At 30.5% G+C, this 13,694-nt stretch overlaps 1 protein-coding gene across 1 annotated transcript; it reads left to right on the top strand.

The window, feature by feature from the left end:
- Positions 1–5,615: 5,615 nt before the first annotated feature.
- On the top strand, positions 5,616–7,059 carry MIZ1 (MIZU-KUSSEI-like protein (Protein of unknown function, DUF617)). The gene has a single exon (XM_028244467.2). The coding sequence runs from the start codon at positions 6,123–6,125 to the stop codon at positions 6,912–6,914; it is 792 nt and encodes a 263-aa protein (XP_028100268.2). The 5' UTR covers positions 5,616–6,122; the 3' UTR covers positions 6,915–7,059.
- The last annotated feature ends 6,635 nt before the right edge of the window (positions 7,060–13,694 follow it).

Below are 13,694 nucleotides of genomic sequence, written 5' to 3'. Positions count from 1 at the left end.
ATTCAACTCACACACATCTTTATGAAGATGAAACCACATCTCAGGATTCACCTACTCAGACTGATTTTGAAGTCGTTCATCCTGTTAACCCACAATTATTAACTCTTAGTAAACCTTTTACTCCAGATCTTAATAAACTCCATGCTGAATTTAAATCTAAAGCCAATAAATTTAAACAACAAACCTATAGAAATAATTATAATGAACACCAATAATCCAAGATTACCAAGAAATGATATAAATTTATGAACGAAGTAAATAATGAAATTCATTTCTTTGATTATCTTGAAAATTATTATCAAAAAATAAATACTATTATAAAAACTAAATAGAAAACTTCCCCTAATACTTTTGTTTCTTCCAATTATCCCTCTCTAGAAACTATTCTCATTGAACATAAAGGTACTATTGTATATGCTTCTCCCTTTAAACTTCCTGGTGATGAATCTGAAATCAAAAAAATAATTGAACAAAATAATTATAACAACCAATATTTAAAAACTATTGGTAAATAATTAGATAAAATAGAAACTTCTTTTGAGGATTACTCCACTAGTCATGCATCCACCGGTAAACCTTTAGATAAACCTCTTATTAATCTTCCTAGCACTAGAAAACGGTTAAACCTAGTTACCGAAGACACTAATACTGTTAAAACTATTGAACAATTATTTACTAAGATATCTACTGCATCTAACGAAAAAGAAATTACTGTCTTAACACAACCACTTGTTGAATTTAGTAGTGACTCCGACACATTTACAAATGAAATTGATAAATTAACCCAACAATTCCAGGCTACTAATCTTAACCGAATCACACACCCCAAATTTAATCCTACTACTCTTACCAAAAATTGGTATCCTAAACCTACACCTCCCGATCTTTAATTTGAAGAAACCAATATTAACAATCAATTTTCTGTTTCGGCTAAAAAATTATATGAATAGAATATAGATGGTCTTAGGAAAAATCAAATTCTTCAAAAATTAAGGGGTTGTTTAGGGTGTCCTAAATAAGTGTACTTTTTGACTTTTTGGACTAAAAAGTTGAGAAAAAAAAGTTGGTTGTTTGTGATAACTTTTTGACTTTTTATAAAAAAATGTGTATTAAAAAATTGTATAAATTAGTGTATAGGAGAAAATTGGGATGAAATAGGCAGTACGGTGGGATGAATTCATGACAGCCTGTGCAGAGTGTAGTTTGGGATATGATTCCCTGCTTTTTGGGCATTGAATTGAAGGTGTTGTTCGGCCCGTGGGGGCCACCACGGGGCCCGTTTTGCTAATCAAAATCGTTCAATGTATATAACTCATCGAGTTATATATGCTTGTAAAAATCACGTTGATCGGATATCGATAGCTATCTGATCGAATTATTTTTTTTTTCAATCGTTAACTATAAACACCATCCATTTTATAAATTTTAACTGATTTGTTCATATAGTTACCGTTATCTGATCAACGTGATTTTTTATAGGCATATAGTACTCGACGAGTTTTACATATTGAACGGTTCAGATTATTAAAACGAGACCCGTGATGGGCCCCACGGGCCGAAGAGCACCTCCAATTCAATGCCCGAAAAACAGAGAATCATTTCCAAAACGTCAGCTCCACTTGTGGGACGTCAGAGTTGTCTGAAATTTAATTATGTGTAAAATTAATTTTTTAATATTTTTTTTGGTGAATAGTGATAATTTTTTAACTTTTTGAGTAACTTTTTGACTTTTTGTCTTTTTTATGAAATGCCAAACCAGGCCTAAATCATATGCCTATGGTTGCAAATAGTTACCTTATTCACACATTAATGTGAATATTTACATTGTAAAATATGAATGTTCACATTCCTAAATTGCTAACCATACAAAAAATAGTTATAAGGGTAGAAATGTCCATAAAATATTTTAAATATGAGAATTAGGATTTAATAGATCAAATATCTAAATAATAAGACTTATTAGAATATAAGAATATCTTATGAACTAATTGGAATACAAATATTTTGAAAAAAAATTTCTAATAAATTTCCAATATAAAAAGTGACTAATTAAAATAAAGAATGCACGTTTAATTAAACTAGTCAATTTAATTGATTCTATTAGAAAAACTCTAATTTAAGTAGTCATTTCAAAGTTAAGCGTGTATTCTTCGCCTCTCTAACAATTTCAAGTTCTAATCTACTAAAAAAAAAAAAAAAAGTGTCATTGTGCTAGTTTTTTATTATATTTTAATCAAGTCCAAACAATTTTAAATCATATTTCTAAAATCTAAATAAATTTAATTTTTTAAATTTATATTATTTCATGAAGTCTTGTTTTGAAAATGTTATTTTAATTCAAACACCTTACCTTTGATAAAGAGTAATGTTAGGAATTATAAAAAAAATATCACGAAAATAATCATGAAAAATTCCCTACATTTAGATTACACATATAATAAAATATTATACAATAATTAAAAGATAAAAAATTTGCATGAAACATTTCATAATATTCTTTTTCATAATCCATGATATTATTCTTTGATAAATATGTTAAAAAAAAAAAAAAAGTGTCGCAAAATAAAGTTTCAATCAACTCCAAAATGTTAAACATGCAAATTGCAATGTCATCAAATATGACTAAGATAGTATACCCTGTGGTCCACCTTAATACAGTGCACACTCGTCATCTTGCAAAATGGGGTAGGCCCACGTATCAAAACCGTTGCAGATCAATGATCATCAAGCATCGCACGAGTAACCATGATGGTGCTTAGCATGATTACGGCCCCGTTTGGGATATAAATTTAGGCCAAAATAATTATATGAGACAATAAATAGGACAAAATGTTACATTCAATTCATAATTATTTTATTTTTTCTATCACAAAAATTAAAAAAAATCAAAAAGTCTATCCCAAACAATGTTTTTTAGCGCCAGGCTTGCCTCGTTTGAGAACATGTTATTTTAATAAATTTTTGACTTTTTAGCTAAAATATAAAGTAAAAAAATTAATATGTTTGAAATGATTTTTTAATTTTTTACGAAAAAATGTGCAAAAAGTAGAAAAAAATGAAATCTTTAACTTTTTGATATAGGTTATAGACTTTTTGATTTTTTTAGTAACTTTTTGATTTTTAAGCTAAAACAAACAGTTATCAAACGAGGTCTAAAAAAATCAAAAAGATAAAAAGTTAACCCGCATTTTAAACGAATCCTATATAGGATGCAAATTACCTCCCGTAGATAATCTGGATTGAACAGTATTGTTCAGCCCTATTAGACTTATCACGAATTTTATTTTAATAATTTGAATAATTTATCTTGTCTAATATTTTGCATATTTTATTCACTAAAAAAATTAAATCAATTCAATAATTGTAATATATTTAATTTATTGTGTTTGTCAAAAAAAAAATGAATGATTTATTTTTAAAAATATAATTATCATTTATTTTTTAATAAATTAAATAAATTACGATTATCAGATCGATTTAGGAGTGTTTTGGGAAGATGGTTAAAAGTTGGGGCGATGCACCAATAAATCCCAAATCTTTATCTTATGATCCATTTGGTCCTATGTTTTATCTTATGATCCAATTAGTCCCAAGCTAATGTTAATGACAAAATAACCAGTATTACACTATGTTTTATGCTTTTTAGTAAGGGTAAATGAGGAAAACCCCAACATGGTATTGACTGAAATTATAGAATGAAACATCAGATTCATTTACCATCATGAACATCAGATTTCAATAATCTAATGTTTACCGTCATGAACATCAACGTCAGAACATCATGAACAAATATCGTGAAAAATTAGATTTCAAACATCAAAAATTAGATATCAAACATCAGATTTCAAACATTAAAAATTACAATATCAAACATCAGATTTCAAACACCGTGAAAAATTACACTAATGTTTCAAACATTAGATTTCAAACATCTAATGTTCATCAGATTTCAATAATGTTTGAAATTGTAGAATGAAACATCAGATTCATTTATCATCATGAACATCAGATTTCAATAATCCGATGTTTACCATCATGAACATCAACGTCAGAATATCATGAACAAAACATCATCGAATCTAGGTTTTGAATCCCACCAGCGATACAACAAAAATTACAATGTTTGAAATCAGATTTCAAACATCAGATTTCAAAAATCGTGAAAAATTACAATAATATTTCAAACATTAGATTTATAACACAGATCATGAGAGGTTGACAAAGCCGAATTGGAATAGATCCGATCTCTGCGACGTGTGGATCAAACGGACCTTCGATTCGATTACTTCACCGTATTCGATTTGATTCGATTACTTCACCAACAATGGCGGCTCCGCCATCATCAACAACACCATCAGGATCTTGAGGAAACCCTTACAATGTAAGAGAAAGCTTCATTAGGATCGATGTTTCGATCATCATCCAGGTAAGGAGGATAAGCCTCCTCTTCTTCAAGATCAGTCTTGTCCATCTCCACCCAGCCCTAAAACAAAACTCCATTAAACACAGATTCGTCTTCGCGTAGGGCTTCGATCAGATCTTCTGCGGTCACGTTCCCCAAATCCATTTCCAATCGGTGTGAAACCCTAGAAAGCAAAACCAATACGAAGAAGACGAAGATAAAATGATCAGAGAGATCGACGAGAGAGAATTGAAACAGTTTGTGAATTTTGATTGTTTGCAAGAATGGCGAAGTATATGCGATTGATAAGAGAGGGAGAGAGATGAGGAGTTTCTGATGAAGATCGAAAACATTAACACGGGAAGAAACGTATTTTTATTTTATAAAAATTTTAAAAAGAGGAAAAAAATTAGGTTAATGTTTGGACGAAGAAAAATGAATAATCTTAATGTTGTTTTGGACGAAGAAAAATGAATAATCTTAATGTTGTTTTGATGATGATGTTTGATGTTGTTTGATGATGATGTTGTGATATAAAAAAAGGACTAAATGGTGCATAAGAAAACTTTTAGGACTAAATGGTTCAACTTTTCAGAAAATAGGATTTATGAGTAAATTTTTCTAAAAGGTGACTTTTGATTTTTGAACAAATTTTTTGACTTTTTTTGAAAGTGATTTAAAAATTTGATAAAAATTTACTTCTTTTTTTTAACTTTTTAAATTAATACTTATTTATAATGTTACATCATAATAAAATAATCAAAATACCTCCAAATGGTGATTTGCCTTAGCCATCAACTTGTAAATATAGAGGGTAGTTCATGTAATTTCACACCTTGCATTTTGCTAACTTCCCAAATAGTGTTATGGTGTATTAAGCTATCTCAAGCTGTTTTTGAAATTGCAAAATGAAACTTTTATTTGGATTTCCAAATCACTATTTAATTTTATTTGAATAAAATATACAAAATATATAATAAAATAAACGATTTAAATTATCAGATACAAACAACTCCGTCAAAGAAAATCACATTAATTTAATATAAAGCTAATTTTATTTTTTTTTAAAAAAAAACTAAAAAGGAGAGGGGAAGGTAATTTACCCATTATTAATTGATATGAGGTGGTACAAGGGGGACATTGATAATCATCATAAGCTCAGCACAAAGCTCCTTCGTTCACCTTTATATATTGGCCCAACCTCCGAACACCTATCATCACCATTGTCGGCCTCTCTCTCTCTCTCTCTCTCTCTCCCTCCCATAACAGTAACACTCCTCATCAACTCTCTACAAAGACTTCCTCATCAAATCTCTCTCTCTCTCTCTCTCCTTTTCTTGAGCAATTCTCTCTCTTTCTTTTTTGTTTGCTGTACTAATACTAATCAGTGGCCTCCTGATCACACTATCAAACTCAAGAAAACCAAAAATCTCTCTCTCTCTCTCTCCCCTTTTCTGAGATCTTTTGCAGCAAAAATCAAATCTCTTTCTCTTGTGTTTGATTTGATCACATTGTCAAGCTCCTCTGTCAAGAAAACTAAAATTCTCTCTCTCTCTCTCTCTCTCTCTCTCTCTCTCGTGTTTGCTGTATTGATCAGTAACCTCCTGATCACACTATCAAGCTCTTCTCTCAAGAAAACCCAAATCTCTCTCTGTCTCTCTCTTGTCTTTGCTGTTTTGATCATATCATTACTCTCTCTCTCTCTCTCTCGCTCTATACCATGAAACATGAACCACTCACCAACCTTCCCAGAACTAGTTCCTCCAAAACCACCAAACACATCATGCCCTCCTCCAACTACATCAAATCATCACCTCTCCTCTCCGAACCCACCTCCTCCGACAACCGGCTCGCCGGAAAATCCTCTCCGGCCGAATCCTTCAGCCGCCGTATCGGCCTCTCCACTCTAGTCCGATCCCTCCTCAGCCTCCTCTCCTTCCCGGCAATTCTCCCCACGCGCCGCTGGCTCTCCATCCCAACCCTCCCCTCCCCAACACCACCACTCGGCCGGAAAGTCACCGGCACCCTCTTCGGCCACCGGCGAGGCCACGTCACCTTCTCAATCCAATTCGACCCCAGATCCGAACCCGTTTTACTGATCGAGCTGGCGGTCTCAACTTCCACTCTGGTGAAGGAAATGTCGTCCGGGTTGGTCCGAATCGCGCTCGAATGCGAGAAGTCCACGGCTGCGCGTGGGCGTCCGGCGAAGCTGTTTGGGGAGCCCACGTGGACTATGTATTGTAATGGGAGGAAGTGTGGGTACGCGCTTACGCGCGCGTGTACTGAGTCGGATTGGCACGTGCTGAGCACGGTGAAGAGTGTGTCAGTCGGCGCCGGAGTTATTCCGGTGGTGGACGACGGCGGGAAGGGAAGTGGGTCAGATGGTGAGTTGATGTATATGAGGGCCAGGTTTGAACGAGTCGTGGGGAGTCGTGACTCGGAAGCGTTTTATATGATGAACCCGGATGGTAATGGTGGGCCTGAACTCAGTATATTTCTGCTCAGAATATGAAAAAGAAGAAGAAATATTTATATATTTTGTTATTAATTGGAATTAAATGTTAATTAGATATGTGTAAGTACAAGTTGGGATTTGAATTGTTAGTCACTTGTAATTGTGGAGTATTTAAAATTTGTATTGAGTATGATTCGAGTTTCATTTTCTTGTTTTTAATCTCCTATGAGTAATTATTTAATAATTTTAAAGTATTATATTATATAATATTGTTAAGATGGTTCTCTCAAACAATTGTTTGAAAATTGTAGAGGTTGATGAGCATTGAACGCCAATTAAAAATTTTGAAGTAAGAATATTTTTATTATAGCCAAATCACATTAATAGTTTTTATAGTTTGGAATTCGTGCTATTTTAGTTTTTTACTTTTTAATTATGATATATTTGATCATGAATTTTGAATCTTATTTTAATAAGGACAATTAAAGATATAATTGCTTAATTTCAAGAGTAAAATTATCGATTTGATAAAATATAAATTAATTCGACAAAATTAAATGTTGAAAAAATATTATAAAAATTTTAAAAATTATTTATATCTAAAAAAGATAAGATTATGTAAAATTGATAAATTTTTTAAACATTTATTTATTTATTTGTTTTACAAAATTAATTTTTATTATGTATTTGGATGATAATCGTGTACTGGGTGGTTGTTAGAATTTTAATGTGTAATCAATATATTTAATATATGAAATATTTTTAGTTTTGAATTTTTTGATTTAATCGATTGTTTTAATAATGATATCAAAGAAGTGTTTTGAATAATTAGTAAAAAGTTGACTTTTTGACTTTTTTTTTTAATGATTTTTTTTTGGTAAAAAGCTAGGTTTTTTTGATAAAAAAATTGACTTTTTTGGCAAAAAAAAAAAAAAAAAGGCTAAAAAGTCAAAAAGTTGACTTTTTTATCTTGTTGCCGAAAAGCTCCAAAGCCGTCATATTTGACTTTTAAAAAAATAAAAACTAATTTAATGAAAATGAAAATAATTACCCATTATATGATCATAATCCAAACACATAATAAAAATTAATTTAGTAAAATAAATAAATAAATATGTAAAAGTTTTATCAATTTTACATAATTTTATTTTAAGCGAGTAGAAATAATTTTTAAAAATTTAAAAATATTTTTTGACATTTATTTTTGTCAAATTAGTTTGTATTTTATCAAATTGATGATTTTGTCCTTGAAATTAAGTAATGATATCTTCAATTATCCTTATTTGGAATAAGATTTAAAATTTAAGGTCAAATGTGTCACAATTTAAAATTCAGGGACCATAATAATATAAGCCCTAAATTATAGGGACCGTTAGTGTAATTCGCCATTCTATTAGTTTATAGTTTCTACATATGAAGTGTTTCATTTCTATTTTAACTTTTTTATGTGGGTGTTTGGGAAATTATTTTTTTAGTAGGGTATTTTAGTTTTTGGTTATTTTAGTATGTTAAAATTTTTGTATTTGAAAAAATAGTTAGATTTTTTTGTAATTGGATGCGATGTTTATAAAAGAAAAAGTGAAATAATTATAGGTTTGATGTGATATTTTTTCGTATAGACTATTTCAGCCTATTTTGTATTTTTGTGAATTTTTGCAAAAAAATTCAAAAAACAGCATTTGCCAAACACTCCCATATCATAGGCATATTTTGAGAAAATAATTAAAAATCATATTTCAACTTTTAACGTATTTTAAATCACATCATTTCTTACAATTTTTTTCAAAAAAAGTTTAAAAAATTAATTTATAACTATCTTCTCAAAACAACTTATAGTGAAACCTCAATAATTATGAATTTAATTCTATTATGAAATAAACCGTGTAAATATTTGTGTTTTTACTTGCATGATTTAGATTATTATTTTATTTTCATGTTTGTGTTTTCTAATTAGATATATCAACTTTTAACACTAATTAAATAACAACAAAATCTACGAAAAGGAAAATGCTGACCATTAATAGTTAGACAGACAAAGGTAAACTCACTTTGCAGTTTTTTATTTGTCAAAGGCGCGACGTGAACAAATGTAACATGACAATTCAAGAAATATTTTCCATTTGAAATCAAAACATTTTTCATTTCAAATCAAAACACTTATTATTATGGTTCATGATATTAAAATTAGGAGAAATAACATTTGATTGTAACTTTGAAAAAATAATTTATAATGATAAATTTTAATAATTAAAATTATAAATTTTCATAAATCTATAATTATTTTGGGAAGATACTATTTCTAATTTTCCCTTAAAATAAAAATTATTTATGTCCCATCATTCTAAATAAATTTTTGGCACAAAAACTTTATCCGTATGGTACTTCTTATAACATTTTTCATAATTTTAAAATGCAAGACATTTTATCTATCTATCTATAATATATTTTGAGTAACAAAAATACTTGAGACCACTAATTAGTGGTAGCTCTAATGATGTGGCAGTGTGTCCCACCCATTGTCACAGTGTGTGTTGTGCCTTATTTTTGTTTTTGATTTTTTTTTTTCAACTTCCACCTCATTAGTGGTGGATTTGGAGCTCACTATTTAGAGTTCTAAATCATTACTGTTTTGAGTAATGTTAGAAATCTAAAAGAATTTTTTAAATTTTTTACCAAATGTCTCACATAGGTATGAGATCCACATATGACTCATATGGGTTACTCTCACACTTATATGAGATATTTAATAAATTTTTAAAAATGTCTAACATTTTTTATATATTTTTTACTCCAAAACTTCATGCAAATCAAATTCCGTGACGCTAGTTAATGTCTGTGTGCGTTTGATGTTAGAGAAAATATATTTTTAGACAAGCATGCGGAGTTATTAAAGTTATGTGCCTTGGAAAAACAATGACAATTATAGTAAGTAATTTAATAACGAAATGATGAATTATTTTAGTGCACTCCAGGCGTGGGCACTCACTGCAAGCATGCCCAGTTGACGTCGTAAAGAAAAAGTCTAGTTCTTACCAATTTTTAAAGCCCAATCCAAGATATCATAAAATATTACGTAAGTGTTTTTTTTTAAAAATAAATTATTTTGATGGATTTTTGGTTTAAATTCTTTCATTTCTCTAAAATAAATTATTAGTGGTGGGTGCACAAGCTATTTATTTATTTATTTATTTGTCATTTATGAATAAAGAAGATGAAAATTGGCCCTGGTAGTTTGAAATATCAATAAATTTTTTTTTTCATATAGCAATTTTTAAACTCATCGATTGTTGTGAATATTAAAAAAAAAAAAAAATTGACAAAAATTTCAATAAGTGTTTACACCAAATGATTTGTTTGTAGAAAAATTTATACATCAGTGTTACTTTCACAAAAAAATATTTATAAATTGATGGAAAATTTTATGACTTTAGTTATTAATATTTGTAAAATGTATCATTGATTTGAATTTTTTTTATAAAAAATACTGAATTGTAGGTAGCATTTGGTAGAGTTTTCTAAATATTATTAGAGAATAGAGTTGGATTTTGAGTTTGTGAATTTTGGAATTATGATTTGAGTGTGAAAAATTTGTTTGATTATGAGTTTTGAAAAGAGTTTTGAATTGAGTTTGAAATAAATGATATGGCATATGATATTTAATTCAAAAACTTACAATTCATAATCAAACACACAATCCAAAATCCTATTCAAAGCTCATAAAAAATTTTAAAAAAATTATAGAAATATTTTTTATTTAAAATATAAAAATAATAGGTGCAAAAAAAAATGAACAATGTTTCGGTCAACCAGTCGAACGTCTCGGGAGATGTCCAGAAGGACGACTGGATTAACCAAATTTTTATACTTGAAATTTTTTTTTTAAAAATAAATATAAAATTATAATTTAAAAACTCAAAATAAATATCACACTCAAATTAATAAAAGAAAATGTATTTGGAGCGCTTCTCCAAACACATTTCTTAATTTATAAGCCAATGTCAAAGGAAAGAAAGGCAAAAAATTAGCCCTTAGTTGAAAGTTGAAAAGACACCAAGATGTGAGAGATTGTTGGCATGAAATGGTAGAACACCAACCACTTTGTTTGGTTTTGTTTCTAGAAAATATTTTTCGAAAATTTTTTATTTTTTTATTTTTCGTATTTTTTTGTTTCAATGATTTTTTAAAAAAATATTTTAAGCATTTTTTTATAAAATTTTTAGACACACCTAATATAAATACACTTCAAAAGTATAATATTTGTGAAATTTTTTAAAAAAAAATTTACTAAACACCAAAAATAAAAATAAAAATAAAAATAAAAATTCCATACATTTTTTTATATTTTTGTGTATTTAATAATATTTTTAAGAATATTTTTTTACAAATATTTTAGGGAATTTTTTTTAGGGTCTCTGATATTAAGATTTTATAGCATAAAGGATACCAAATATTTTCATAATGTCTAAGGTCCCTCAACATTGATCCGGAGAAAATTCGATCTAGAGAATTTCTCTGGACTTCCTAGAGAAATTGTCTTCTTTGGACTTCCCACTCTCTAGAGAAACTTTCATCGGAAAAATTCTAGACTTCTCAAAGAATTTCTCTCAGAGAAATTTGGGAATTGAAGAGAGCTTAAATTGAAAAAGATGAAGTGAATTTCTCTAGAACCACTCCTTCAAAACCCACCACCACCACAACTACCTTCATCTTTATCTCTCTCCTCTAGCTTTCCAAAGAAATTCTCTAGATTTCAGACAAAATAATGAAACCGAGGTCGATTTAGAAGTGAACCCCACACAAAAATTAATGACTTGCCCCCAATTATCAAAATTGGATAGAGTTTAGATTGAAAAGATGAAGTGAATTTCTCTAGAACCCACTCCTTCAAAACCCACCACAACCACCATCATCTTCATTTCTCTCATCTGGCTTTCCAAAGAAAATTATGAAATTGAGGTTGATTCAGAAGCGAACACCACACAAAAATTAATTACTTGCTCCAAATTATCAAAATTGGATAGAGCTTAGATTGAAAAAGATGAAGTGAATTTCTCTGGAACCCACTCCTTCAAAACCTACCACCACCACGACCACCACGACCACCACCACCACCACCACCACCACCATCCTCTTCATCTCTCCAGAGAAATTCTTTGGAAATCTACAGAAATTCTTTGGATTTCAGAGGTCAATTTTGTAGCATAAAGGACACTCAAATCAACAACAACAACAACCAATTTATGAATCGAAAAGATGAATATATATATATATATATATATCATCATCATCATCATCACCATGAACCTGAAATATACATACATATACACATATATATCATCACCATGAACCCGAAATATACATACATACATATATATATATATATATCAAAAACCCATTTGAGAAACAAATTAATCAGATCAAAAATTTGATATTAACATGAATTGTTTGCTTGTTGTAGGAGCTAGAGGAGTACTGTAGGGCTTTGTAACCACCATCACTGAATCCCCAAGTTCTTGCCACAGTGAGGCCCTGATTTGAAGCTTGTTGAAAAGAAGAGGACACTTTGTCTCTCCGAGTTAGGTCAGTGGCTACATACATTAACCAATAGGCATTGAACCTATTTGCATTGATGAGGACGAAGATCTTGTTTTTGTTCCGATACACTGACAGAGTCTCCGCGGCCTTTGTTAGATTTGCGGAGGTCCCCTTGAGCGAGGTCTGGACCAACAAAGGCAGATTATCCGGCAAGGATGAAGACCGAACTTTAAAATCTCAAATTTGAAGATAGGTAGAGAAAGCTTCAATGACACTTCGATCAGTCTCTGTGTTCTCTCTAGGACCGCATTGTAGCAATTAGAGGGAGATGTATGGGAGTGGATAAGAGACCTTAAACATCACAAAATAATATTGTGAACCACTCCTATTACTAAAAATGGGAGAAGGACCTTAGACTAATTTTCTCAATATTTTATTATTTAAATACATCTAAGTAGGTGTTTGGATTAACCTAAAAAGATAAAAAGTCAAAAAGTCACTACAAAAGAAAAAACGTTTATAAACAACAACACTAGTCAGAGGCAAAAAAGACCAAAATGCCCATTTTTTATCTGGTCCTCGCAGAATAGGGGAATAAATCATAGCTAGGGCACAGAACTTTGCACCTCACATTCTCACCTCAACATCTCCTTTTGTTTTCCATACACACGTATACACTGTTGTCATTGAAATCGTGACAGTCCGTGACGCACACACCACCAACTGCCGGAGCTCCGCCATAACCTCCCCTTTATAGCATCACCAAAGCCGTCCCAAAATGCGACTGTCCGTCACGCTCACACCAGAACTCCGCCACCACCTCCCCCTTACAGCATCACTAGTACCGGATGGGAAGGACCAGCCAGGGTCCAGATCTATACCACCGCTGAACATATCTTCACCATTTCAGCCTGCCCCCCTCAAAGTAGAAGGTAACAGCTCCGTTTGTGACTCTATTTTTTCCCATGTACAAAATCCGTAACAAATCTCCTTTTTGGTAACATTGTTTACCTTTTTTTTACCTCACATACTTCGGATTGGCATATAAGTTTGTGTTTGCAATCATCTAGGTTTGCCAACCATTTGGCAAAGTTGGTATTGTGTTTGTGTTCATTTCGGTCCTTTTTGCCCCTCTTTGTTCGTTTTTGTAGTGAAATTTCTGGTCTTTCTTTTTATTTCTCTTATCTTTCCCCCTGAAATTTGTGGCCTCTGTTTTCATGAATTTTTTTTATTAATTTTTACTGAAAATGATAATTAAAACACAGAATTGTTCTACTTCTCAGCTATTAAAACAATCTTTGT

The sequence above is a fragment of the Camellia sinensis genome, chromosome 10 (genome assembly GCF_055761805.1).
Source record: "Camellia sinensis isolate YWXY chromosome 10, ASM5576180v1, whole genome shotgun sequence".
NCBI classification, from domain to species: domain Eukaryota; kingdom Viridiplantae; phylum Streptophyta; class Magnoliopsida; order Ericales; family Theaceae; genus Camellia; species Camellia sinensis.
Note: the sequence above shows the minus strand (reverse complement) of the source record. Positions and strands in the feature narration are given on the sequence as shown.